The sequence below is a fragment of the Fundulus heteroclitus genome, chromosome 5, assembly GCF_011125445.2.
Source record: "Fundulus heteroclitus isolate FHET01 chromosome 5, MU-UCD_Fhet_4.1, whole genome shotgun sequence".
NCBI classification, from domain to species: Eukaryota; Metazoa; Chordata; class Actinopteri; order Cyprinodontiformes; family Fundulidae; genus Fundulus; species Fundulus heteroclitus.
In genome coordinates, this window is record NC_046365.1 from 20668529 (window position 1) to 20694248 (window position 25720).

General features: G+C 41.2%; 1 protein-coding gene across 2 annotated transcripts in view; it reads left to right on the forward strand.

Annotated features, from left to right (window-relative positions):
- The first annotated feature begins 1544 nt into the window (after positions 1-1544).
- LOC105931479 overlaps positions 1545-25720 on the forward strand; it is a 29641-nt gene continuing 5465 nt past the window's right edge. The window contains exons 1-5 of one of the 2 annotated variants that reach the window (XM_012870160.3): positions 1545-2199; positions 19415-19722; positions 20314-20378; positions 20463-20620; positions 22605-23117. In XM_012870160.3, coding sequence (XP_012725614.2) covers positions 1809-2199; positions 19415-19722; positions 20314-20378; positions 20463-20620; positions 22605-23117 — 1435 coding nt within the window. In that variant the 5' untranslated portion in view covers positions 1545-1808. Of the gene's footprint in view, positions 2200-13588; positions 14215-19414; positions 19723-20313; positions 20379-20462; positions 20621-22604; positions 23118-25720 lie in introns of those variants that run through there. The other variant, XM_012870161.3, reaches the window with a different exon arrangement.

Consider the following 25720-nt stretch of genomic DNA (forward strand, 5'->3'; position numbering starts at 1 on the left):
TATCAAGACATGAGCCGACATTGCTATAATTATTACTATAACATTATCTTTTTTCGGTAGGTAAGGTTTCTTCTTCTCTTGGGTTTTGGCCGAATTGGTGGGATTGACAATTAAATGCATCATCATCATAAAAGCGAAAAGATAACACCAAGGATCTGATTAAGAAAAGATAAAAATTCCTTTATTGTCCCACCATGGGGATATTCGGGTGTGACAGCGGCAAAGATGCGGACAGAGTTACACACAGTTACACAGTTGAATCTAAAGTTAGTTCTAAAGCAGCAGAGGATCAGAAACGAAAATAAATGCCAGAGTAAATATTGCAGAAAAATTTATAACAAGGGTTACTCAGGTAAAAAAAGATGAAATATTCAAGTTAATAGTAAAAAAAGAACACCAGTATATTCAATATAAATAATATGCAATATGCATGATAGTACAGCAGCAATTTGCTACAATAAACCTCACCATAGACGATGGCTGATCCCACCACAGAGTCAAAGAAGGTCTTAAGGAGCGCCCCTGCACTCCAAAAGACCTCAGGTAATGTTTGCTCTGACCCTTCCTGTAAAGAGCGTCAGTGTTGTGACTCCAGTCCAGGTTATTGTCCAGTTTAATGTCCAGGTATTTATTAAAGTTCACTATCTCAACATCAGTTAAATACAAAAATGCTGTTTTTAAATTATGATTTATTTTACTAAGGGGAAAAAAGTAATTCACACCAGGTTGTGTCTGTGTGAAAAAAGTAATCCCCCCTTAAATTCCCTGTGTCATTTTTCACTGTTTCACAATTTCACTTGTCCTAATTGGGCTGTATTAATGCCTGACTAAAGAATCGGGAAGTCAGCCCTTGGACAAAGCCTATATAGCGCACTTTGCTAGTTCAAGATAAGGAATGCAGAGTGACAGAGTATGAGAGGACGGACTATTTTTTCAAGGTTGCCTTGGGCAGTGATTTATTGATTTATTTATTTGTAATAAACTTAAAGGGACTGGTGAAGGGACCGGGACATCATAAGTACACATTTACACACTCAGTATCTAAAAATATGGCATCACAATAACTTTAATTTCTAAATAGATGAGAAAACTAAAATTGTCTTAACAAAACTTGGACAGCTTGGAATTAAATACTCTTACTATAAAGCTGCATAAGGACTCTAGAGTCTTATATAATCAACCAAATTTTCCAACATGAGTCAAACAAATCCAATTTGTAATTGATTACAGCCATGATTTTATAATCTTAGAAATGTCCATTGTCACCTTCATCCAGTGATCAAGGTTGGCTTCTCCTGGATTAACTATTTCCTTCTCAGTGTCTTCTTGCTCGCAACTTATAAAAATGTAAGTGTTTTTGCACGTGATTTTATATTTGCATTATTTTTTAAACAAGAAAAGAAAGTCAAACCAAATTTACCCCCCTCCCAAAAAGACAGTGAAAATCTGCATACACTAATGCTATATAAAAAACACATTTCTGATGGATTATTTCTTCTTTTTACAGCTTTTTTAACTGTAACTCTTTCAAATAAATAAAGTAGCGACTGAAACCTTTGAAGTTTTGATTCCTTAAGCATACTGTAACGAAATGAATCGACCAATCGGACTTTGTTTACATTTGCACTTCTATTTCGCGCCAGTGTGTTGACAAGAGGACCTGGCAACCTGCGCGGTCGCATGGCGTTGACGTTCGTCGACAACTAAATGCGTAAAAGCGCAGAACTAGAGGAGATAGATGAGCAGCCGAAACGCCGTGTTGACATTTAAGTATTCCTGAACCACAAGCACAGAAGCTAGTGACATTTATGCACCACGCCCCGTCCACCTGTTGGTCCGACGGGAGTTCTGATGCTCGCCCGCCGGAGACGCGGGCGCTCCTCCAGCCGCGCCGCTTCTACGCGCCGCAGCTCTGGCTGCAGCTCCGCGGCCACTTTGCACAGAGGAACCACAGAAACATGGACCTCATCTCCAAACCCAGGAGCAAATCCGTGGTGTGGACATACTTTGGGCTGAAAGCGGATGAGAGGGGACAGCCTCTGAACACCGGGGAGGTCATCTGCCGCCTGTGTCGGAAAATAGTGCTCGCCAAAGGAGGCAACACCACCAATCTGCGGAGCCATCTGACGCGTCGCCATCGCGCTGATTTCTATGAGCTCACTTCCTTCGCGACTGCTGGTGCTTCGTTTGAAGCTCAAGGTACTTGTCTGAAGGCATTTCAGTGCTTCCTCCCCTTAAGATGTGCAGAACGCTGTGCATGGAGGTGTTGTTGCAGAACTGTAGCCACATGCCTGCACACCCACAGCCATGCCTCCTCTTTGAGAGGCGGCAGAGCTGCTGCAGAGTTAGTTGGGATAAAGTTCCAAGAGCGAGGAGCTGTATTAAAGGGCTATTCCACTGCAATTACCAGCTCTGGTCATCCTCATAGGCATTCTTGGAAAATAACTAAATAAAAAATATGACACATCTAGAATTCTCAAACTTTAATGGGATTATTTAACATCAACTATACCCGGTTTGTGATTTGGGATTTCTGAAGCCATTGGCTGTGCAGGATTTTACTTAGGGGTGTTAGGGTAAAAGGGGTCTGATTTTATATATATATATATTATAGATATATATATATATATATATATATATATCTATATATAATATATATATATATATCTGTGTGTGTGTGTCTATATATCATATATGTCTCTCTGTATCTCTCTCTATATCTCTCTATCCTATCTCTCTCTATCTCTCTCTCTCTATCTCTCTCTCTCTCTCTATCTCTCTCTGTCTCTCTATCTCTCTCTCTCTCTCTCTCTGTCTCTCTCTCTCCTCTCTGTCTCTCTCTCTCTCTCTCTCTCTCTCTCTCTCTCTCTCTGTCTCTGTGTGTCTCTCTCTCTCTCTCTGTGTGTCTCTCTCTCTCTCTCTCTCGCTCTCTCTCTCTCTCTCTCTGTCTCTCTCTCTCTCTGTCTCTCTCTGTCTCTCTCTTCTCTCTCTCTCTCTCCTCTCTCTCTCTCTCTCTCTCTCTCTCCCCCCCGCTTTTCCGAGCTTTTCCGCTTTTCCCCCCAAGTGCCTCCTGTGCCACCCATTTCCTTCAGCGTCACAATTTTGAGCTACTTTATGTTTGTCTGTCATGCAAACAAACCACAAGAAAATACATTGAGGGGGAAAGGTGAAAAACTAGAAAGGTTCAAGAAGAATGGATACTTTTGCGAGGAACTGTAGCATTGAATGTATTCCCACTCATGTCAGCACTGCATTTCAAGTACGACATGCTGCAAGACTTTTTGTCAAGCTGTGCGAAGATAGGGGTCTCTTAAAAAAAAATCCAACTTGAGTTAAGGTTGAATAGGTTGCATGGCAGAGCATTGTAGAATAAAATCAAATCATAATCCTTTATGCATTACTTTTTTTATTACAATAACCTAATAACATTCTTAATCTGTAGCCAAAATTAACTTATTTTCTATCAGAATTGACGCTAAAGGTGTTTTCAATAACTTCCTCGTTTGTAGATATTTATATGCGGTGTCTCCAACAGTGCAATGTGTTTAGCTAGATATGAGCCGTTTAAAATCTCTTTATATCAGACCCTTTCCCATGGCATGGAGCTTCAGCCAATGCCCAGGATTTTTAAAGCTCTCTGCGTGTTTTTGATACCTTTTATACTAGAGTCATTTATGATTCCAGGGACCACACTTTCCAAGATAAAAGGTCTTGTTCCTGGGGTAGGAATTTCAGATTGCCCCGGGATTGTAATGGCTGGGGTTGAAGCGTATGGTTCAAACTCCAAATTCAAACACCAAATTCTGGGCCCAGTGCACGCACAATGTCACTGGGCCTTTATCCATGCCAGTGCACCGTTACACATGTGCAAAATAACAAACAAAAGGTAATCACTATTTATGCCATAATTACTATAGGAAAAAGCATAAATAGGATTTTACGCTACAATCAGATCATATCGATGAGTGGTTCTTTCATGCACCAGCTGAAGTGATGCATTTGACCTACCTTGCCTTAAGCATCTAATGTTAAACTCTAAATCTACAAAAAAAAAATGGTATTAGCCTCTTAACATGCAAATAACCCTATTTTTTTTTAACGCAAGCTCATGTTGTGTTTCTAGAGCCATTTCAGTGCAAGGTAAACAGCTAAAAATATTGCAACATATGGCCAAGCATTTCCTTATTATCTTGGCAGATTATCTTTCAAATGGAGCCCATTTTTTGTGTGGCCAGAGCTTTAAGACTGTCAGCCTAAGTCTTAACTAGTAAAGCATCCACAAGAGGGCGCTTGACGTCTAAGAAATTTAGAACAAGCACAAAGATAATTTGAAAGGGTTGCAGTTATGTTCGTTAAAAGTCAAACGTGAAGTAAGCATCAGATATGCCATCCTACAACAGATGCTTACACCAGCCTATACTTACTAAAACACACAACAGGCCTATCCATCATGGTCAGCATGTAGCAGAGGCAAAAATCTTTTGATCAATTTTTCAGCCAGATCCAGAGTAATAGCTAATTGTTTATCTTTGTTCTCATCACCTACACTTCTCTCTCTTTCTTTAAAACCAGCATACAACTGGGAACGCCCTTGAATACTTGAAGAACGATCTCCACTTGTCTTTGCTCCTCTTCAGAAAGCGCCGCCTGGCCACTGCTGCCCCAGCGCATAACTGTTTGTTTCTGAAACTGGCCAACGTTAGCTGGCCCATAATTGTCTTTATACTTACAGCCATAAAGCAGCCTGGTTGGCCGCTAGCTAAGCTGAAGAGTCCGCGTGGCCATGAAGTCAACAGCAGCCGCTGTCTGGAGTGGTCTACGTTCACTTTAATTGGACTGTGCTTAACAAGCAAACTCGGTTCACCTTTAGGAAAGAAAGCAGTCAAAAGCAGTCGCCGGTTGCTGTCGGACAAACTAAACATTCAGAATAGGGCTGAACGATTTTGGAAAGTAATCTAATTGCGATTTTTTTTTTCTTAATATTGCGATTTAATGCGATTTATTTTCCAGTTTAATTTATCATGTCTTTTTAAATATATACAAACAATAAATCAACTTGTTTCCTCGCTGTGCAAATTAGTTGCTAAAACACCCACAGCATCTAAACTCAGAGCAGAAATGATTGTGTTCTGCCTACAATATATTTCAACCAAAATTGCAATTTAGATTTTTCTCTGCATTAACCACAAGCAACAAAAATGGCGTCTAAATAAAGACGTTTGTAAACAAGGACTATTTATAACAAGAACTTTTAATGTTTCTATTAATCAGAATATTATTCAAGAGAACAGCTTTTAGTTGATTTGGACATCAATCCTTGTTGAACATAAAGTGCAACCAACAAGCAAGTCTATGTATTAAACTGATTGACCAGTACTTAATGCTTTGTATAATTATATAAACTCTAAAACAAGTAATAAAATTAGATTATCTCACTGCTGCAACTGTCTCCCTTTCCATGTGGAGGCAAACCCACTTTAAGCATTTTACCGACATCTAATGGACGTGTCTAATTCCCTAATTGTTACGTAGCCAAAAATTGCAGACTCTGCGATTTGGAAATTGCGGTTTTTTAAATCACGATTATATTGAAAATGCGATTGTTCCGCCCTAATTCTGAGCCTCCAATGGGGGCTCCCAGAATGGCCAATATGTTGTGACATAAAGTTGATTCTCTCAGTTGACTTTGTTTTGTGATTTTACATCACAAAACGAAGAAAAAAATGGATTTTCATGAGCCCTTCTCCCTACTCGGGCACTGGGTAGTCTGCCCCCCCCCCCCACTACAATCAGTGGAAGTTAGACACACGTATAATGTATGTCAAATATTTTCTGTGTGACATTGAGATGGCAGCTCCAGAGCACTGACTTTGTTGTCCTGGAGCCACTTTGGAACTAATTTAATGGTATGCTTGTGGTCGTGGTCCATTATGAACCCCCAAGCTTTAACTTTGAGGCTGGTGTATTGAGATGTTGCTTCATTATTTCCACATATTGATCCTTCCTCGTCACGCCACCTAGTTTAGGAAATGGAGCAAAAGTCCGCACACCAAAATGACGCCACCCCCTGAACTCGCGCGTTTGCATTGTGCTGCTGGTTTCGCAATTTCCTCCAAACGTTGAAATGGTCATTTCAGCTCAGTGAAACAATTCAAGTTTCAGATCAGAAGAAAATGTAAGGTCTTTGTCCCGGATTGCATTTCCAAACTGTCTCTTTATGTTGATTTTTGAAGTAGCAGCTTCTTCCTCTATGAATATTCTTTGAGCCTGTGTTGGTACAGGACTCGTTTCACTGTGGATGAAGAAACTCACCAGCTTCACACAGCGTTGTCATGACGTCTGGTGCTTTTATTATGGGGGTTGATGCACAGATGACGCCTGGTGGTGATGTTGTGTTGGCTGGTCACTCCCGTGGTTTTCACTCTTGCACATGATTGTTTAAACAGATGAATGTGGCACCTTCAGGCATCAGGAACTTGTACCCAGTAATCAACCAGAACCATGGAGGTCCCCAGTTCTCTTCCTGATTTCTTGGCTAACCTCTGCTGGTTCTCCCAAGCCACATTAGGGAAATGTTGGGCTTGAGAATTTCCTCTAAAATGCATCCACAGACTCAAATGTTGTGAACGAAACAGAAACTTGTAAAGGCGTTGTAAGTGTCAGTGAAATAATTTATTTCTTGGAGAAAAAAAAAATATGTTTATTTCAGATAATGTATTTTAAGTTGTTTGGTTCACATTTTGAGGTTTGTGTAAAATTATTGTATTTTATTTCTTTTCAAACTATTTGTTGAAAGTTATCGCGAGATTTGCGTAAATGAGAAAGACTGCGAGATTTGCATATAAGAGAAGGAGCAGAAGTCTGGAAAAGAGCTACAAGTAGCAGTTTCGTGTTTCCTGTAGCTGTCAAGAGTGGACAACCAAGAATTAATCTGTTAAAAACCTCCGAAGTGGCAGGCTGTCACGAGTTTAAGGCGTTTATTAAAGTGTTGTCACTTTGGAGTTACACTGTAACTCGCCCAGCCAACGCACGGCCGCTGCAGTGAGTGACAGTGCCGTGGTGTAACACAAGAGGGCGCCATTTGTCAAGATCACCGTTTTCAAGAAACCAAGCACAGCAGCAACAACAACCTTGTACAACAGAAGTTCGGTGGAAATGAATTAAGGACAGTGTTAAAAGTAGAATAAGAGTGGATTAGGTGAAGTTTAAAGTCACAAAAGTTTCTACAACCCATTTGTCAAAAGGTTCCTTATTCTCTACTGAACTTCAAAGTGATGTGTTGTTGTTAAGGAAAGTGTACGTGTCTTGAGGTCAAACTAAGTGGGAAGTTAACAAATTTCTTTAAGTTGAAATACATCTGTATTAAGAGTGAATCTCATTACAGATACAGTATAAAGTAATATTCAAGTCACATAAGTTAGAAATTTGAAGGAGTATTTTGCAATTTAAAAAGAGCATTTAGTGACATTTAACCAGACTTATAAAATGACTGACAAATATCATAAAGAACTCTATGCTCTATCAAGTACTGAAGTGGAGGAAAATGATACTGAGCAAATCTCAGAACCACAGACTGTTCAGAGAAGTGAAAGAGTTAGAACGTTAACCGAAAAGAGCTTCAAGAGAAACCTAAAATGCTTCAACACAGATATGCAGTCGGTTTTGAAAAATGGAGATATGAAGCAAGACTGAGCAAAGTAATAAAAGGAAAAGAAGCTTAAGACAGTGAATTAATGGAGCCGATTAACAATGTAAACGTCGCCTGCATATATATGCAAACCATTTATGAAGAAATACGACAAATACACACTCCTGGTGCAGACGCAAGACGCAAAGTAGATGCATGTACATCACTTTCTGCCTTCATTGTCAGAAGAGCTGAGAAACAACTGCAAGGAGACTCTGCAGAAGGCGACGAAGAGCCGTGGCCAGATTTTGGGTCATGCTTAGGATCTGAAAGTACGACATCAAGGTCAAAATCCAGAAGCTCTAAAAGTAGTTCAGGTAGTTCACAAACAACCAAGAGATTGGAAGCAGAGGCGGAGGCAGCTGCATCTCAAGAAATATTAGCAGTTATGGAAGAGCAAGAAAAAGAAACAATTGAGTTACAAAAACTAGAACGCGAGAATTTGGAAAGGCAGCAAGCAATGGAAGAGCAGCGAAGAAAGATTAAACGCTTGAAAGAAGTTAAAAAATTGAATGCCCCAAAGGCACGCGTAAAGGTTTATGATGAAGCTGAAAGTATTTCTGAAAGTCAGAGTTCATCACAGAGCATTAAAGCAGAAAGTGAAATCCAAGCAATCCCTGTCACAGCACACAGTTCTTCTCCAGCTCTAAATATTACCCATTTCCATAATGCTAAAATCGTTGGATCTGTGCCACATATTCCTACAGTAATAAACCAAGCCTGATGAACAACCTAAGGCCACCATAAGCCAAACACCTAAAACATCAAGTCCACCATTCATCCCTCAAGCCACACAGGTTTCCTCGGTTGCAGCTCAACAACAGTCAAATTATGAGTTGGCATACTAGCAGAAGCAATAAGCGCTAATCGTCTTCCGACTCCAGAACCTGCATTGTTCACTGGTGACCCCTTAAAGTTCAAAGATTGGCAGTTGTCCTTTGAAACCCTGATAGAAAGGAAAAACATTCCAAAGAATGAGAGACTCTATTATCTCAGAAAGTATCTTGGTGGAACCCGCAAAGAAAGCAGTTGAAGGTTTTCTTCTAGTGGGGACAGACGAAGCATATGACTCAGCCTGGAAAGTGCTGGAAAAACGTTTTGGAGATCTAGTCACCATGGGAAAATGCTTCAGAGACAAGCTTCACGGTTGGCCTAAAATAAATGCTAAATGCTTTCTTGGACAAGTCCGATGTTCTCAGGGTGGGAAGATGATTGTCCCAATCAGCTTTGCATCATCATGTCAAACATCCCGCAATTCTTACCAAGGAGTCCCATGTATCAGCTCTCCTCGTTAAACACTACCATGAACGTGTACATCACCAAGGAAGAGGCATGACCATAAATGAATTGCGTGCAAATGGCATATGGATTTTAGGATGTGGAAGTATGGTTTCTTCGCACATTTACCACTGTGTTAAATGTAGGCGATATAGAAAGACCAACAAATGTCCAACAGATGGCAGTTACCAGGAGTAAGAACAAAAACAGCACCTACTTTTACATATTGCGGTGTTGACTGTTTTGGCCCATTCATGGTAAAGGAAGGAAGAAAGGAAGTCAAAAGATATGGATTATTGTTCACCTGCTTATGTTCACGAGCTGTGCATATTGAAACACTTGATGACTTATCAACTGATGCTTTCATGAATGCTCTTTGGGTTCTGACTGCCATAAGAGGTCCTGTTTGACAACTAAGACATGACCAAGGGACAAATTTTACGGGAGCCAGAAGAGAGTTTTTGGAGTTAATGAAGGATATGGACCAAGAACCACAAAGAGCTATTGGTTGCGAGTTTGTGATGAACGTTCCATCAGCTAGTCACATGGGAGGCATCTGGGAACGGCAAATTCAAACAGTGCGAAGCATACTAACAGCAATGTTAGATAAATTCTCAAACAGACTTGATACAACTAGTCTAAGAATGCTCCTTTACGAGACAATGGCCATCATTAACAGCAGACCCTTAAAGTCTAAGTCTTGTACCGAATAAATATCCTGAAAACTGTTAAATAACTTCCAGAACAAGGTAAACTTTGAATATTCATGTATCAAAAGTGTTCAAATTAAGTTTAAACATGAAATATCACACATTTTTTACGCAGATTATGGTATTTCGCGTTTGAGTGCTGCCATCGGCCATTTCCGACAAGTGTGACGTCAATTCAAGAAGAACATCGAGAACGCGCAAATCGAACTTGCATAGAAACACACATTGTTTACATTGTACAACCGGTACGGCGAACCAGGATATATGGATGTTTTCCGGTATCTTCTTTCACACACCAAATCTGCGGATCCACGTGTACTTTGAGCAAGCGCTTATAAAAAATATTGCTGAACTAATTACAAGATAAAATGCCTTCTAGGTGCGTAGTTGGTTGCTGTAGTGCAGACCGCGGTGAAGTTGGTTTGACATTGGACATTGAAGCTCCGCGGAGTCAGCGGGATCTAGCTCTCGATTGATCAGGTTGAAGGACTCCGATTTCGGCCAGCGTCTCTCAGATGCTCCCTTCTCCCATACGCGGTGATACAGTTAGGGACCGTCAACAAATCTGATTTGATTTTTGTTTATCCAGAGTGCTCCGCTGACTCCGCGGAGCTTGAATGTCCAATATCAAACCAACTTCACCGCGGTCTAGTGCAGGCCAGAAAGTAGCGCTACATACTTGGCCGATGGATTAAAAGGTCCGAAAGAAATGGGATAAATTCGTAAAAGAAACGCGAAAGGACTGGATTGCCGGCAGTGACAAAAGTGTTTTATGCAATTCACACTTCACGAGCGAGGAAAGACGTAGTGTTAGCAGACAGTGTTATTGCCGGATGCACGGTACTCGTTCTGTGTGTGACGTCACATACCGGATCAGCCCCATTGAAGAATGTTCGGGCTCATTCGCATATACTGCAAGTTTTATCGAAATTACTTCCAAACGGCGCACATAATTCACATATAATATACATTTCTTTACTCTGGTGACTATTTGAATGCATCTGCGTTAAAATACATTTTACGTGCGACTTAGACTTTAAGTGTGGAGTATCTTAATGATCCCTTGGGTCCAGAGCCTTCAACTCCCAATCACATATTAACGATGAAGTCTTTAGTTATTCTCCCCCCTCCAGGACAGCTTTCCAGAGAGGATTTGTATTGAACAAAAGATGGAGAAGAGAACAATTTCTTGCAAATGAGTTTTGGCAAAGATGGAAACAAGAATATCTGATAAAACTCCAACAGTGACAGAAATGGCAGAAAGTTTCACGGAACCTGCACATTATTGACATTGTGATCCTGCAAGATGATAATGCTCCAAGATGTAAATGGAAGCTAGCTCTACTGGTAGAGACTCTAGAGAGCCCAGATGGCAAGGTTCGAAAGGTGAAACTAAAGACAAGTGAAACGACATTTGACAAAGGAAAACCACTGACAAAGTTGATATATTTAGAAACACCTATTCATAGGGTAGTGGCGCTGAGACTAATACAGATTAAAACAGACTTTAATCCTGACCCTCATTGGAAAATCCCATTGAAACAAATTAGTGATTTTGGTGGGAGTGTAAGTGTCAGTGAAATAATTTATTTCTTGGAAAAAAAAAAAATGTTTATTTCAGATAATGGATTTTAAGTTATTTGGTTCACATTTTGAGGTTTATGTAAAATTATTGTATTTTATTTCTTTTCAAACTATTTGTGGGAAAGTTATCGCGAGATTTGCATTTATGAGAAAGGCAGCGAGATTTGCATATATGAGAGGGAGCAGAAGTCTGGAAAAGAGCTACAAGTAGCAGTCTCGTGTTTCCTGTAGCTGTCAAAGAGTGGACAACGAAGAATTAATCTGTTAAAGACCTCCAAAGTGGCAGGCGGTCACGAGTTTAAGGCGTTTATGGCGTTTATTAAAGAGCCCGTTTGAAGGAAGCCGTGCCAGTGTTGTCACTTTGGAGTTACAGGCCTAATGTCCTCTGGACTTTCTTGCTAAAGGCATTGTAACCTTTGTATAGGCCGACTTCTATCATTAAGTGTCTCAGAAATGTCTCAATGATTGCATTTAGCAAATGATAATAACTTTGCTAAATTACCAAACTGACCCGGAACAACAAATGTTGAGCCTGATTTAAAGGGGACACAACTTGCAAAATCCACTTTTTGGCCCTTAAATACATTTCGCTGTGTTCTTGGAGTCTCTAGGAGTGCAGAAAATCTGAATGTAGTCTGTCCAGGAGCTGCGTAGGTATCTATAGATACTTTTTGGCTCATATTTTTCTAGCCGTTCAGTTTTCACTGTTTTCTACTACATGTTTGGAACAATTAGCGTCACATTATTTGCTGCCGAGCTGCTAAACAAGGTCGTCCACCACTTTTATTTCTCGGAACAATTTTGTTGGTCTACGCTCAAGGATGGCAACTGGATAAGTCAGTGGCTCTCATTGGCCGGCATCCTGCGCCTTGTAGATGCATCACTGCTTCGCCGCGCCAGACATTAGCAGAGCTCTGCAGAGTTTGACTGCATGCTAGCGAGGCAGTTTAGCCATTTGATCCAGACGCGTAGGATAAGGGACACATCTAAAAGCTGCACAGCATCCGCCCTCGAGGATTTGAGTTTGAGACCACAGGGACAAGTATTCGCGTTCTTGTTATATCGTCCCCAGCATGCTACAAAAATGTCTGAGCGGGGCGGGAGTGGAACACTCTGCAACCTGGAGGGGGGGCGGGGGGTGACGTGCCTCCTTTAGATTTAAAGAGACCACGCCAGAACGAGTTGCCCTCAGAAGCGTCTCAGAACAGGGGTATAAAGGGGGAATGTGGGGGTAAGTTAACGAGGAATTCAGACCAAACCACTGCATATAGACCACCGCTGTATGATTTCAATGTGAAAAGAACTGAACAGCATATGTCGCCTTTAATGTCTGATAGTGAGAGAGAAAAAAATTTGTGTTCATTTTAAATAAAGTTTTTTTTAATACCTGGTTTTGCCAATAAAAGTACATCAAATATGTATACTTTTTAGGATCCATTCCATGTTTTATAATTATCATCAGTGCAGCAAATTCACACCCATGCAGGTGGGTTTAAATCAAGCTTGTATATTATTGTTCTAGTCTCCACGTTTGAAGTGTCGGTGAGTTCACGTTTTCAGAGCTAGGGCTAATTCTTATAGACGAAGGCTCAGTTTTGATTGGATAACCACCTCTTATTTATCATCCAGATTTCCATAATGTAGTCTTTCCTGGTCAAAGAGATTGACACAATTGAAAGTGCGAGGTATCATTTTTTTTTTTATCTCACCCGTATTGTCAGAAAGCTATCACATTGGTTTCTTAATAGATTTTCCAAATATCTTTGTAGCTATTCCTAACAACATTGTTACTACCCAGTCCAAATGAGCATCTTCTGTCTGCAGTCTTCCAGTCAATACCGATTTACTGTATTCTTTATTGAACTGCACCTGCCAATTACGCTTATTTATTTATTTATTTTTAAATTTTCTCATTCATTTCAAAGCATTAGAACGAAGAAAAGAGAACATTGGGGTGCGGGTTACTTGATAGTGGCAGTAGTTCGGAATTTCACTGAAAACGAGAAAATGATACCCTTTAATAAACCTTTAATGCTTCCATGTGCATGTGTCTCATGCATAGTTAGTTGGCTGGGCATAAGAGCATCACACCTGATGGGCCTGTAGGCGGTTACTGTCTTTACCAGGGCACGCAGAGCAGGGTGGGGCTGTCTATAATGTAAGGGGACATGTTGCTATGTGGACAATTTAATAAAGGCAGTGGGGGAAGGGAGGGGAGACCACTGACCACTGGGGTGATGAGACCTGCAGGTCTTGTTTTTAATACATTGGAGTGTTTTAAAGGAGCTCAATTCTAACTTTAATTTTTTATTTTTATATTATTATTATTATTATTATTATTTTGTTCTATTTGGATTTTGTTTTGTAGTGCATTCGTGCAACTGCGTAGAGAGCATTATCTGGCAACCCGTGTTGTCGTTGGTCGACTGACGAAGACGCGAACACATAGAAATAGAGCAGATAGACCGCGCGCTGCTAACAGGGATTTTGTGTTTTTTCTCTCACCGGGCCCTGGATGGACGCTTGGACCAAACCTCTAAACAGCAGACCGATGTGCAGGCACCCCGCACAAACGCGGTCCTCGGAATCGGCGTTACCTTTCGCACATTAAAAGCCTCGGCCTAGTTTTCCACGGGCCGCTTCTATCCCACGCAGCTCTGGCGGAAGCTCCACGGCCAGCCGCTCTGCAGAGACGGAGGGGGGCGGCCGCAAAAAACATGGATCTCATCATCAAGCCGAGAGCGAAGTCGTTCGTGTGGCTCTACTTCGGCTATAAGGCCGGCGAGAACGGCCGGCCTCTGAATCCCGACGAGGTGGTGTGCAGGTTATGCCGAAAGATCGTGTGCGCGAAGGGGAACACCACGAACCTGCGGAGCCATCTGAAGCGTCGACATCCAGCCGAGTTCAACGAGAGCATCGGCTCCACGACCCCTGGATGTGTGCTGGAGACCCAAGGTAATGTTGTGCTACATTTAGGGTTTCTGCGACCGGGTGGAAGCACCCATCGACATATTTCTCCCCCACCCCACCCGCCCCCCCTGAATTTGAGTCTGGCTGCAGCGTTGGATGCAATCCTGCCCTACATATCGGCGTGTTGCCATTGGGCCCTTGAGCGCTTTCGTGTTCAAGTGAAACGGGTTAAAGCAGTCATTGAGGCGGATAAATGAATCTAGCGCTCTTTGTAATATCGAAACAATTTCCACGCACGTTTCTCACAACGTCACGAGGCTCGCTGGGCGAAGCCGTGCGTCTGGGCATTGCTGTAGGATTAACTGCATGGGTGTCACCTGATGACGAGGTGGCCACCGGATGTAGATGCTGGAGTTTTCTCCATTATTTATTATGCCGCATTATTATTATAATTTTTTTTTATTATTTTTTTTTTTTTTTGGCCGATTAATTACACAATGTAAATGATTCCGTTACGCATGCGCTGATGCCAAGTCTGCGTTGAACCTGCTTTGTTGGTTGCCATGGCACCGCCTAGACACCTGCGCGCGTGCAGCACGGCACAGAAGCCACGCTAAGGCAGCTTTGAGGGTCAGGTTTGTACGGAGACCGGGAGAGCTCACTATAAGTGATATTTTTTTTTCAGGTCGTGATAATTTGTGAGCACGTTTTCTTTAATTGAGCCCTCGAATTAATAAAACGTGAGCACGTTTTCTTTTAATTGAGTCCTCGAATCAATAAAACTTATTCGAGCACACGTTTTAATTATTCGTGGGTGCGTTTTGGTAGGTCGAAATCTCGAATATACTATAACGTGCTCATGTTTACATGTGTCAAGACAATATTGAGTGCACGTTTTACATATTGTGGCCACGTTTAAGCAGACCGTGCACACAATGTTCTATAACCATGTTCACTAAATCGTGCCCTCGTTTTAGTAAATTGTGCACTCGTTTAATAAATCGTGCCCTCGTTTTACTATGCTTAAAATGAGAGCTCAATTTAGTAAAATGAGCTCACACTATAGTAAAACGAGAGCACAATATAGTAAATTGTGCACACGATTTATTAAAACGAGCGTACGATTTAGTAAAACGATTTAGTAAAACGAGCGCACATTCTCCCAACACGCAAAACATTTTGTGATGACCCCTCTAGGGCTCCGTAGGTTTGTGCCCACAGACACGGAATCAATGTTCCCCCTAATTTTTTCACGTGTCTGAGCAAACGCACAAACTTCCCTGAGCGTTCACTTGACACGCATTACGCCTGTCCAAAACCTGAGGTTATATCAAGCTACATGGTTTAATAAAATAATCAAGTTACAGCAATAATTTCTCTTAGGTTATTTAGTTTAGATAAAACTGATTTAGCCCTATTACATGAAAAAGACAAAATTCTTTGAATTTTTTTTTTTTTTTTTTTTTTTTTTTTTTTTTTTTTTTTTTTTTAAAGAGCTGTATAGCTTTATAACTTATTTTGATTTCAGAGTAGGGGTTCTACTAAGGAGGAACTGAGAGATGTGCACATCTTTCAGAGTTCCACTCTTATTTCCATTAAATTATTTACATTTTCTGCGGTGAGATTTAGCTCAAGCATGTGGTGTATTGCAGCCTCTCTTCTGTCTGTCTGCTCCAGGGCAGCTGAGGCTACTAACATAGCTCACCACCGTCAGGGTGTCAATGGGTGAATGATTGACCAATGTAAAGCACTTTGGGGTCCTCAGATGATTTATTTCAATATTCTCAGCCGCACATCGCTTTTCTAACACAACGAGGGAACACTCTCAGTTCTGAACAATTTTTTGTGCTGCTCCTTTTTTTATATACCAACGACAGCTTTTTAATAACATAGGGAGACGCAGAACATCTTTCAGAGGCAGCTGTATGTCGTACTGTCAGAAATGTTACTGCTGCACTCAGTTATAGTTTAAAGGTGTTCCATAGTCAGAGACCCACAAGATTAAGAACAGAACTTTATAGAATGAAAGCAATAATTTATTCTGTGTCAAATTTTGGCACTTCCATTTCTACTTTTCTATTTATATATTTTAGTTTCCATTCACCTATTTTTCCTCCCAACACTGTTAGGGCTACTGCATATTTCTCTACTTTAATAATACTACCTTTACTTCAGCTGTAAATATACATATAGCCTATATGAACAATATAAAGTGAGGTTGGCACAAATTAAACACTTACAAGACAATTAATGTCAACTCATTTTTAGAAGGATGGGTGACCAATGCTTGCAAAAAGATGAACATCTCAATTATTCAATAACTCACACCATCCCAATATTAATTGCATATGTTGAATATAGCCAATTAATGATTTAGTTGAGTATGTTTAAACATACGAAAACTTAGAACTTAACCATACCTGATTAAACTTCATCAAGATTGGCTGCCATGTTCTTTCAATGCTTTTTGTAATCAATGCGCCCTCTCCACTTCCCCTTTTTGTGTTGAATTAGTGAAGTGTGAAAAAAACAGCTTTAATTCTCCATCAAATACTTCTCATATCAAGCCAACTTTTCAGCAGCAACAGCATTATTTCTTATGGTTAAATATTCTCCATATGCCTTCATTAAAATCGTCTAATTCCACTCGTGGGAAAGGCGCACTTTAAGGCTTATTTCCTGTCGTTCCCATGTTGAAGCACGTTATATGCGTTCCGTTGAGCGGGGCTTTTTTTTCGTGCTCGTGTTGAAGTCATGGTTGGTTGGACGCTGAGTTTAGTGACCTGGCTGATATCACCGATTCTGAAACCGAAAACCCCAGTATGGCAGTGGGAGGAAGAACTACTCAGAGCAGCAGCTTTCTACTCGGGGGGGAGATCGGTATTTTTTTTTTCTTTAACGGAGTCCAGAACAGAGACGCACAGCACAACCTGCCCTTATAAATGTATAGAAGGGAAATAAAAGTATTGTTTTGTAGTTATGTGTCGGCCTAGGTTTTTTTTTTTTTTTTTTACATTAGCGAAAGGCGTGGTTGGATTGGTGAAAATATGCATGAATCTGATCAAGGAGCCGACCTGAAGGTAAAAGTGTCAGCAGTTTGTGTCCAGGATGTGTGGGGTCTGCCTTTTTCCTGACCCTGAACCAATTTTAAGTCCTGAGTGGAGGGAAGTGCAGCCTATTTGTTTGTTGCGGTTCGGACCTGTCCTGTTTTGTGGATGAGCCTAACCAGAAAGTGACGGCTGATTTTTGTGGGAATAAATGGGAACCTTCCTCTATTCAGTTCGTCTGGGCACTGGGATCTGAACAAGTCGTCCCACCCGAGTCGATCGTGTCCTAGCTGTGGGATTCATTAGTTGCTGTGGGGCTGATGGTTTGTTGTATTTGAAACCCAAGTTGGAAAAAATCAAATGGAAATGGAAAGTAAAAAAAAAAAAAAAAAAATTGTTCTGACTACAAATTAAATGCATCATCACTAATCATAACAGCACAGATCATTTTAAACAACTGCATGTTCAGTTTGGGAACTGTTTCCTCGTGTTTACATCTTAACTGTTAGCTTTTCCCATTTAAAACAAAACAACTGTATTGCTTTGTGACCAAAGTGATTATTTAACATGAAGTTTTAGTTTGTTAAACTATCATCCGGTTACTTCCACTGCCATTAGTCCGAATGTTCTCCGTTTCAGTAGAACTCAGTATATCAAACCCAACATGTAGCGTTTTCTGCCGGAAGACTGATGCTAGAACAAGTTCATACAAACTTTATAATTTTTTATTTTTTTGAATGCTATAATGAGGGGAAAAAAAAACACTGTAACCCTTGTTCATTGCCTGTTTATTTTGTCTTTTTTATGTGTACCCCTAGCTGGAGTGGTCAGAAAGAAATTTCACTACGGTAACATGGCGATAATAAAGAATGTTTGACTCTAGAAAACAGGCTGAATGTCAAAACTCAACACCCAGGTGGATGTATCTGCATTACTACTGATGGGGGGTAGTAAAGAGAAAATAAATCTGGAGCAAGGTCAGCAACAAGAGGAAAAATGTGCAAGTGTCAGGCATGGACGGTGTCCAGCCTGGAGGTGGAAGGACTGCAGTAAGCAGGATTTATAAAATGATTGGTCTGCAGGGGATGATTTCACTGGCTGGTCGGAGTCACGGGTGTATCTGGCATCAGACACCAGTATGGATTTTTTTTTTTTTTTTTTTTTTTTTTTTACATGCGAGCAGAGCCTTTGTGGGTTTTGCATTTCATGGCGTATTGACCTGGATGGCGACTGCAAGCAGATTTCTGCCACCTTCTCTTTGGTTTTTAAATTGTGTCCAGATGGTTCAGACCGAACAACGTTTTTCTTGCACCCTTCCAGGAAAGCCACAGATGAGCTGATATAGCTGACATTTAACCCGACGTCGTTAAATGTGCTGGTCTCAATGCTGGCCTACATGTGCAAAGAAAGATGCTGCAGCACCCATTTATCATTTTATTTATTTTAACAGGGACAGTACAACTAAGACGTTGTTACTGGTGGGCAACTGATGCAGCGTACATAGATCTTCTAGCAGAATGCTGATTTACAGTCCCTGGTCAGGCTTTTGATTGAGTAAAACAATTTTTTTATTTTAAAATTGCTTGTGCAAATTCAAAATTACAAATTCTTGATTCATATAAGAGAAATATAAAATTACAAATCACATTGAAAAGGAAATAAAAAACACATGTCAAAATCAGATTATTACTGAGCCCCAAAAGGGAGATTGAAGGGAAATAAAAAATAAAACTTAGACCTGAAAGTATCCGGTACCCTTCAATGTCCCTTAAGGGGCTCCGTAGGTATTAATGTTAACAGTGTTGATGTTCTTTCAGCCAATGCTTCAGTTTTGTTGAGAAAAGCCTCATGTATGACAGTGATTTCAGGTGCTGTGGTAACTATCAGGATGAATGTTAAGAAAAATGTCTAATTACCTTTTTGTCTTGCCTCATTTTGTTTTGGCAGCACTTTCATCCACCCCAGGTGGTTTGAATGTGTTGTATAAGGCTTATGTAGGTCTGCCACTTTCACATGTAGGGAGGCACGTTAAACAGCGGCCTTTTGTCTGAACGGCTGCTCTGAAAACCAGTAAAAATGTTCTGCATCTTTGCAAAACTCTAGATTTTTCATGTCACCTGAATGCTGCACCTCTTCCATCCCTCCTCCCAAGTGCAATGATAACGGGGTTGATTTCGCCGTCGCTGTGTTCTCCCCAGGTCTGGACCTCAGTCACGAAGAACTGAACGAGGACGTGCCGCTCCTCCAGACGCCTTCCAACTCCAGCTACGTCCCGGACGCCGTGGTGCCGCCGGGCGAGCCGTGGCTCCACGGCGGGCCCTCCAGGGCCGTGCTGTCCCTGCCCGCCTGCCTCTGCCTCCGCGCGGACGCTGCGTCCTCTGGCGACGAGCAGGCGGAGATGAAGGTGTACGCCAAGTGTCAGCTTCAGCAGGGGGTCCTGTTTGGGCCCTTTTTGGGAGAGCTGTGCAAGGGGCAAACGCTGAACAAGCTACGATACGCCTGGGCTGTAAGTTGCCGGACAGACACAGCATTTTGTTTACCTGGAAGCATTTTGCAAAGTGGAGAAAACAACTTTTCCAGCAGCTGACCAGTGATTGTGTTTATTTTTAGTCATAGGGGCGGTTCTAGACCAAATTTACCAGGGGGGCCAAGGTGGGGCCAGTGTTTTTTCACAGGGGCACAGAAAAAAAATAATTAAAAACAATAAAATGGCAATATTTAACTGTGTAATAATATAAAGTGATCCAGCAGTTGAAAACTTTGCCCCCTGCTCAATACGGCTAAAGCTAAACGTGAAACATCTTAAGTTTTAAATTCTGTTTAGAGTAAAACTGTATAGGTAAAAAAAAAATTGGTCAAAGTGACCAATCAGTTATGGTTTCTTTGCCATTGCAAATAATTATGAGAAGTTTATTTAACATCATGCTTTTAGTACAGGGGCCATAACAGGGGCCAGAGCCATTTCTGCAGGGGCATGGGCCCCTGTTGGCCCCTGTCTAGAACCGCCCCTGATAGGGATAGCTTTTTCTAATCATTGCATGCGCTCCAGAAAAATATTTCATGCCGCGTTTTACAAAAATATTCCTTCTGTTTCTAGATCCGAGATGATTTTGCCTTCACATACGTCGACGCATCGGATGAGAACAAATCTAACTGGATGAGGTGAGTCGTTGACCCTGAAGGCCCCCCCCCCCCTCTTCCCCCGGTCGGCAGAACCAGGACTGACTGCAGGCGCTCTGTTTTCAGATACGTGTCGTACACGAGCAACGAGGACGAACACAACCTGGTGGTTTTCCAGTTTTACCGCCACATCTACTACAAGGTGTCCCAGCCCATCTCGGAGGGGGCGGAGCTCAAAGTCTGGATCGGGAAGGACTACGCCTCGCTTTTGGGTCTGGGGATGGGTGAGTGCCGCTCCGCTGGGTTACTGCGCCGTGGTGGCTGGTCGGATTCACGTGGGCCAGTCTTAGATTTTGAATGTTATCAAACTGTTTATTTATTCCACTAATTGGAAAAATTCAAACCCAAAAATCAGTTTTAGAGAAAATTTGAATATTACCTAAAAAAAATACAAAAAAAAACCGTCCCCTTTGTTAAGTTAGTCCTGAACCGGAGACGACATCAGAAGCGCAAACCAGAAAAAGGACTCTAATGGGGTTCAGTGGTCTAACGCTCTATTTTTAAGATGGCAGTAGAGTTGTGCATGGTTATTATTTAGAAAATCTACCTTCTGGTGCAAGAGTGGATATGCGCTGAATCCAAGCTGCTTCAGGTCCAGCGTCACCCATGATTTGGTCCACTGTGTGATATTTTGTCCCAGCGCCAGTGCAGCGTCTACCGGGACCTGTTGGGCCACTGCATGCTGACCAGGGGGACACGGTACGACGCTGTCACTACCCGATCCGTACCATCAGCTCATTTGCGCAAGCGCAAACAGAATAACTTCCGGGTCGCCAAAAAAATAATGTAATTACGGTACTGAAAATACATTATTTCTATACTTAAATCATTAAAAAATGCTAAACTATATCGTAAATAAAATATTGAAGACTTTTCTGAAAGAAATTGATACGTTTTACATTCTCTCCATTATATTGCTTGACATCATCATCGGATATGCTCCAGCATACTCCAGTCCGGGAAGTTATCATTGCATAACGTTTAACTGTCTTGTCTGAATGCACTCTGTTAGTTTTATTGCTTGTTCAAACAGGACTGGAAAAAACATTTAATCCTTAATTATACGGTGAATTTCGTTATACAAATAATCTTGTTCTAAACATTAATTTTATTAGAAAGTTAAAATTATCGATTGAGAAATTAGCGCCCTCTGGTGTACACATCATAAACTAGAGAAGACCTCGTGATTATAGTAGCCGCATTGTTGTTTTTTTTTTTGGAAATAGAACAGGGAATAGAACAAAAAACACACCCAAAGCAAAGGCAAACCTTATTAAAATACATTTATTAAGCACAAAATACATACATATGCAAATCAAATAAATGATAAAAAAAACTTCAAACTTCAAAAAAATTCAAAATCAAATATGTTTCTGTACTCTTATGTGTGTTTATAGCTGGGGGTTTATGTACTTTAAGAAATGGTTTATATATTTCTATTTCCCTAACCACAACTGGGAAACATTTTTGCTATTAAAAAAAAACAATGTATTTTTTATGTATTTCTGTTGTTTATTTTTTAGCATATGCATTATTGCCGCAAATACAAAGATATACAAAAAGAAACCCCTGCCTCGAAAAAATACAAAAGAATAAAAAAGTAAGAAAAACAAAATATTTCCCACTGGAAGTTATTCTGTTCGCGCATGCGCCAATGAGCTGATGGTACGGATCGGGTAGTGACAGACGCCACACAAGCACACTGATCGCTCATGGACCACGGTTAATGACTCGACGCCATCTGCTGGGGTTCCTGGATAGAAACCTTTTTAACCAACCTGTCAGGATGATTTAATTTAATCCATTCTGTAAACTGCCTTTGAGCTAAAGTGACGTGAACTGGCGCTATATAAATCATATAAGTTAAACCTGGTATAGAATCTATAATCCTTTACTGAGACGTAACATCAGGAGGACAACTATGGAGCCGAGACGCGTCTATTAAAGCAGATCTGACGTTTCTAATGCCTGAGCAGAGCCACAGGCTGATGCAGTAATTAATGCAAACGCAGCCGCCTAAAAGTAAAAGGTTCACAGCAGGTGGACGTACCTTTCAGCGGGTGGAAGTTGCATTTAATGTATATTTTTCTAACTGAATTTAGGGTTTTTAATTAGCTGGGAGTCATGTTTGTCAAAGTTAACAGAAATAAAAATTTGTCTTCAAGCAGCTCAGTGTAAGCTCTGCTTTATCGGCCTTTTTTTTTTCAGGTGACAATGCAAAATGTGAGATCGGGGACAAGGAAACCGCCCTGCGCCTTCTGCAGGACATCCAGCTGGTCACCCTCCCAGAGCCGAGCAGCACGGCGCTCTGGTCGGACAGCAGCCAATCACAGAGCCCCATGCCCGTCATCAGCGAGGTGACGACCGTGTCCAACCCGGAGGCGACCAGCGATTCGGGCTCGGCGCCCAGCTCCGCCTTCCCCCCCGCCATTCAGAGCCCGTTTCTCTACACCAGCTCCAGCGTGATCGACAAATACGACTTCCTGCCCGGCAGCGAGAAGCTGCTGAGCAACCCCAACGCTCACCAGCACAGCGCCTGGCAGTTCTTCGGTCTGGAGCCGGACCCCACCGGCCGGCCTCTGGACCGAAACACGGCCGTGTGCAAGCTGTGCATGGAGCGCGTGAACTGCGGCGGGGGGGCGACGGACCTCCAGAGCCATTTGACCGCCAAGCATCACCTGAAGCCGCGCGACATCACCAAGGACCGCATCCTGGCGGCAGGTACCAGCAGAGCGTTTGGCTCATGAGGTTAAGGCTGATGCCAGAACGGGTTGAAACGTGATTAGAACAGCGTTTCTGTAAGACATGACAAACCGTGAAATCAAAAACCCGAGTTAGTTATTTTTGATAAAAGGTCTGGGGGAAAAATTAGATCAGTTGTTTCATGTAGGGCAAACGAATGATACAATAAATAGAAAAAATGTGATTATAGAGAAAATGTAAAGAAAGCAACTAGGGACGTTTATAACGGCAAATTATATAAACAAATTTTTATCAACAAGTAGTGAGCGTGTAAATATTGTAGACGCTCCGTCAGATTTACCAGTATTACCAGCAATAATAATTATTATTTATTGGCCTTGAACAATTTTGTACCACATCGATTTTTCCCAGGACTTTAATAGCTTTTATTAGCCCCCCCTTTGCTCAGTATATTAAGCCAGTATATATTAGGATCAAAGAAGTATTCCTGTGTTATTTTTATAGCTGCCATTGTTCCCCCACACCAGTTTTACACAGAGGCCCACAGAAGCAAACCTGACCCAAGTTTTCTGAAAAGAGAAGAATTCATTTTTAAAAACTGTATTCAGAAAGGGGCTAAAGAGATGAATGTTAATCTTTTTAAATAAAGCTCATTTAAAAAAGTATTCCATAAGAAACCTTTTTTTGCATTTTGCCACATTATAATCGAAACCTTGAATGTATTGTATTAGGGATATACTGTATTTTTCAGACTATAAGGCACTGTAACTCCAAAGTGACGACACTGGCACGGCTTCCTTCAAACGGACTCTTTAATAAACGCCGTGAAAACTACAGAAATAAAGACAAAGCTTTAGAAATAGATACATTTACAGACAGTTAGGTGACACATACTTTAACAAAAGTTACCTCGTGACCGCCTGCCACTTCGGAGGTCTTTAACAGATTAATTCTTCGTTGTACACTCTAAATTAAATTAAAATATGAAGTAATTAAAACATCATAACCAATAAATTTACAAAATATTACAAACATAAATACAAATACGTTGACAGCTACAGGAAAACACGAGACTGCTACTTGTAGCTCTTTTCCAGACTTCTGCTCCTCCTTCATTTATGCAAATCTCGCGATAACTTTCAACAAATAGTTTGAAAAGAAATAAAATACAATAATTTTACATAAACATCAAAATGTGAACCAAACAACTTAAAATACATTATCTGAAATAAACATACATTTAAAGCACACGTTTTAAAAAGAACGTGTGCTCTCTGAACCCTTTGAAGGGGGCGGGGCTTGGTGATGGATCGTTCCTGGGTCTGCGTTTGTGATTGGTTGGGAGAATTAAATATTAACCTACAGGATAGGATAGAATGCAAAAGGAAGGAAAACTGTTATTAAACTTTTTATTTACCGTTTTTTTTTCTATCATCGATATGTGTCTATTGATATATACATTGTTATTGAATTATCGTCAAGCTATTTAGTTACAGATCTGGTCAGGTGCCATCTGACCAGAGAATCGTCTTTCGCATGTTTGCTGTGTGCCCTACATGGCTTGTGACAAACTGTAAACATCACTTCCTGTGGCATTTTTTTTTTTTTTCAGCAAGGTCTTGTTGCCTTTCTTCTGCAGAGAGAAAAGTTTTATGGGGCACACAGCTAATAGTCCTTCAGAGTTACAAAGGACCTCCTGGCAGCTTGTTGCCCTGCCTGGCTGAGCTGTCAGTGTAGAGGTGGACAGCCTTTCTTGGTGTGTGTTTGTGCCAGGCTCTTCAGTTTTCAGTTCTTTTTGAGATGCTCAAAACTTGGCTCAGTTCTCTGATAACAAAGACTGCATGTTCAGACCGCGTCATCTCCTTACAGTCAGCTGACATTGCAGACATTCATAAAAATACTAGCTTCCCTACCGTGACACATGATTTCCAGTGATGATTCTGCTTAGCAGTGGGATGAACCTCAGCGTCTGTCGTCGTTTCCTGCGTCTGTAAATCCTTATTAGACCATCGTTTGTCTTATCCACTTCCCAAAAGCCGACTCTGTCAAGTAAATTCACCAAAAGTTGCCGTCTTCGTCTGACTCTCTGCAAACAACGAAATATAACCAAACATAACTTCCTGAATCTTACGGGCGCCACCATTTTTATTTGCTTGATTTCCTCCTTCAAACCCAGAGAGCAGTAGTACCGCAGATCGTCACTAGGAGGCGAGGAAACCAAGGAACCGAGATAGCGTGATGTGTAAACGGTCGTCAGAACGAGGCTCGGCTTGGTTAACTGATCCAAGCTCGGACCGAGCTCGGTCTGGATCGGTTTAACAAGGGTAGTGGAAATGGGGCTAAAATCTCTGAGCTGTATTTACAGACAGATTAAGGCACACATCGTGGACTCTGAAGGTATCTAGGGATGCCCCATCCATGCCACACATTGTGCTTTAGATTTTTGTCTTTAAAAGTCATGAATATGAACAATTTTCTTTCCACCTCATTATTGTGCATTATTTGTTTTGGTGTGTCACAATAGAATCCTATTCAAATATCTTAGTGTGGAGTACGACAAAGCAAAACTAGACAAAATGTTGCAAAAGCACTTGAATGGTAAACCATTTTATTAAGAGACG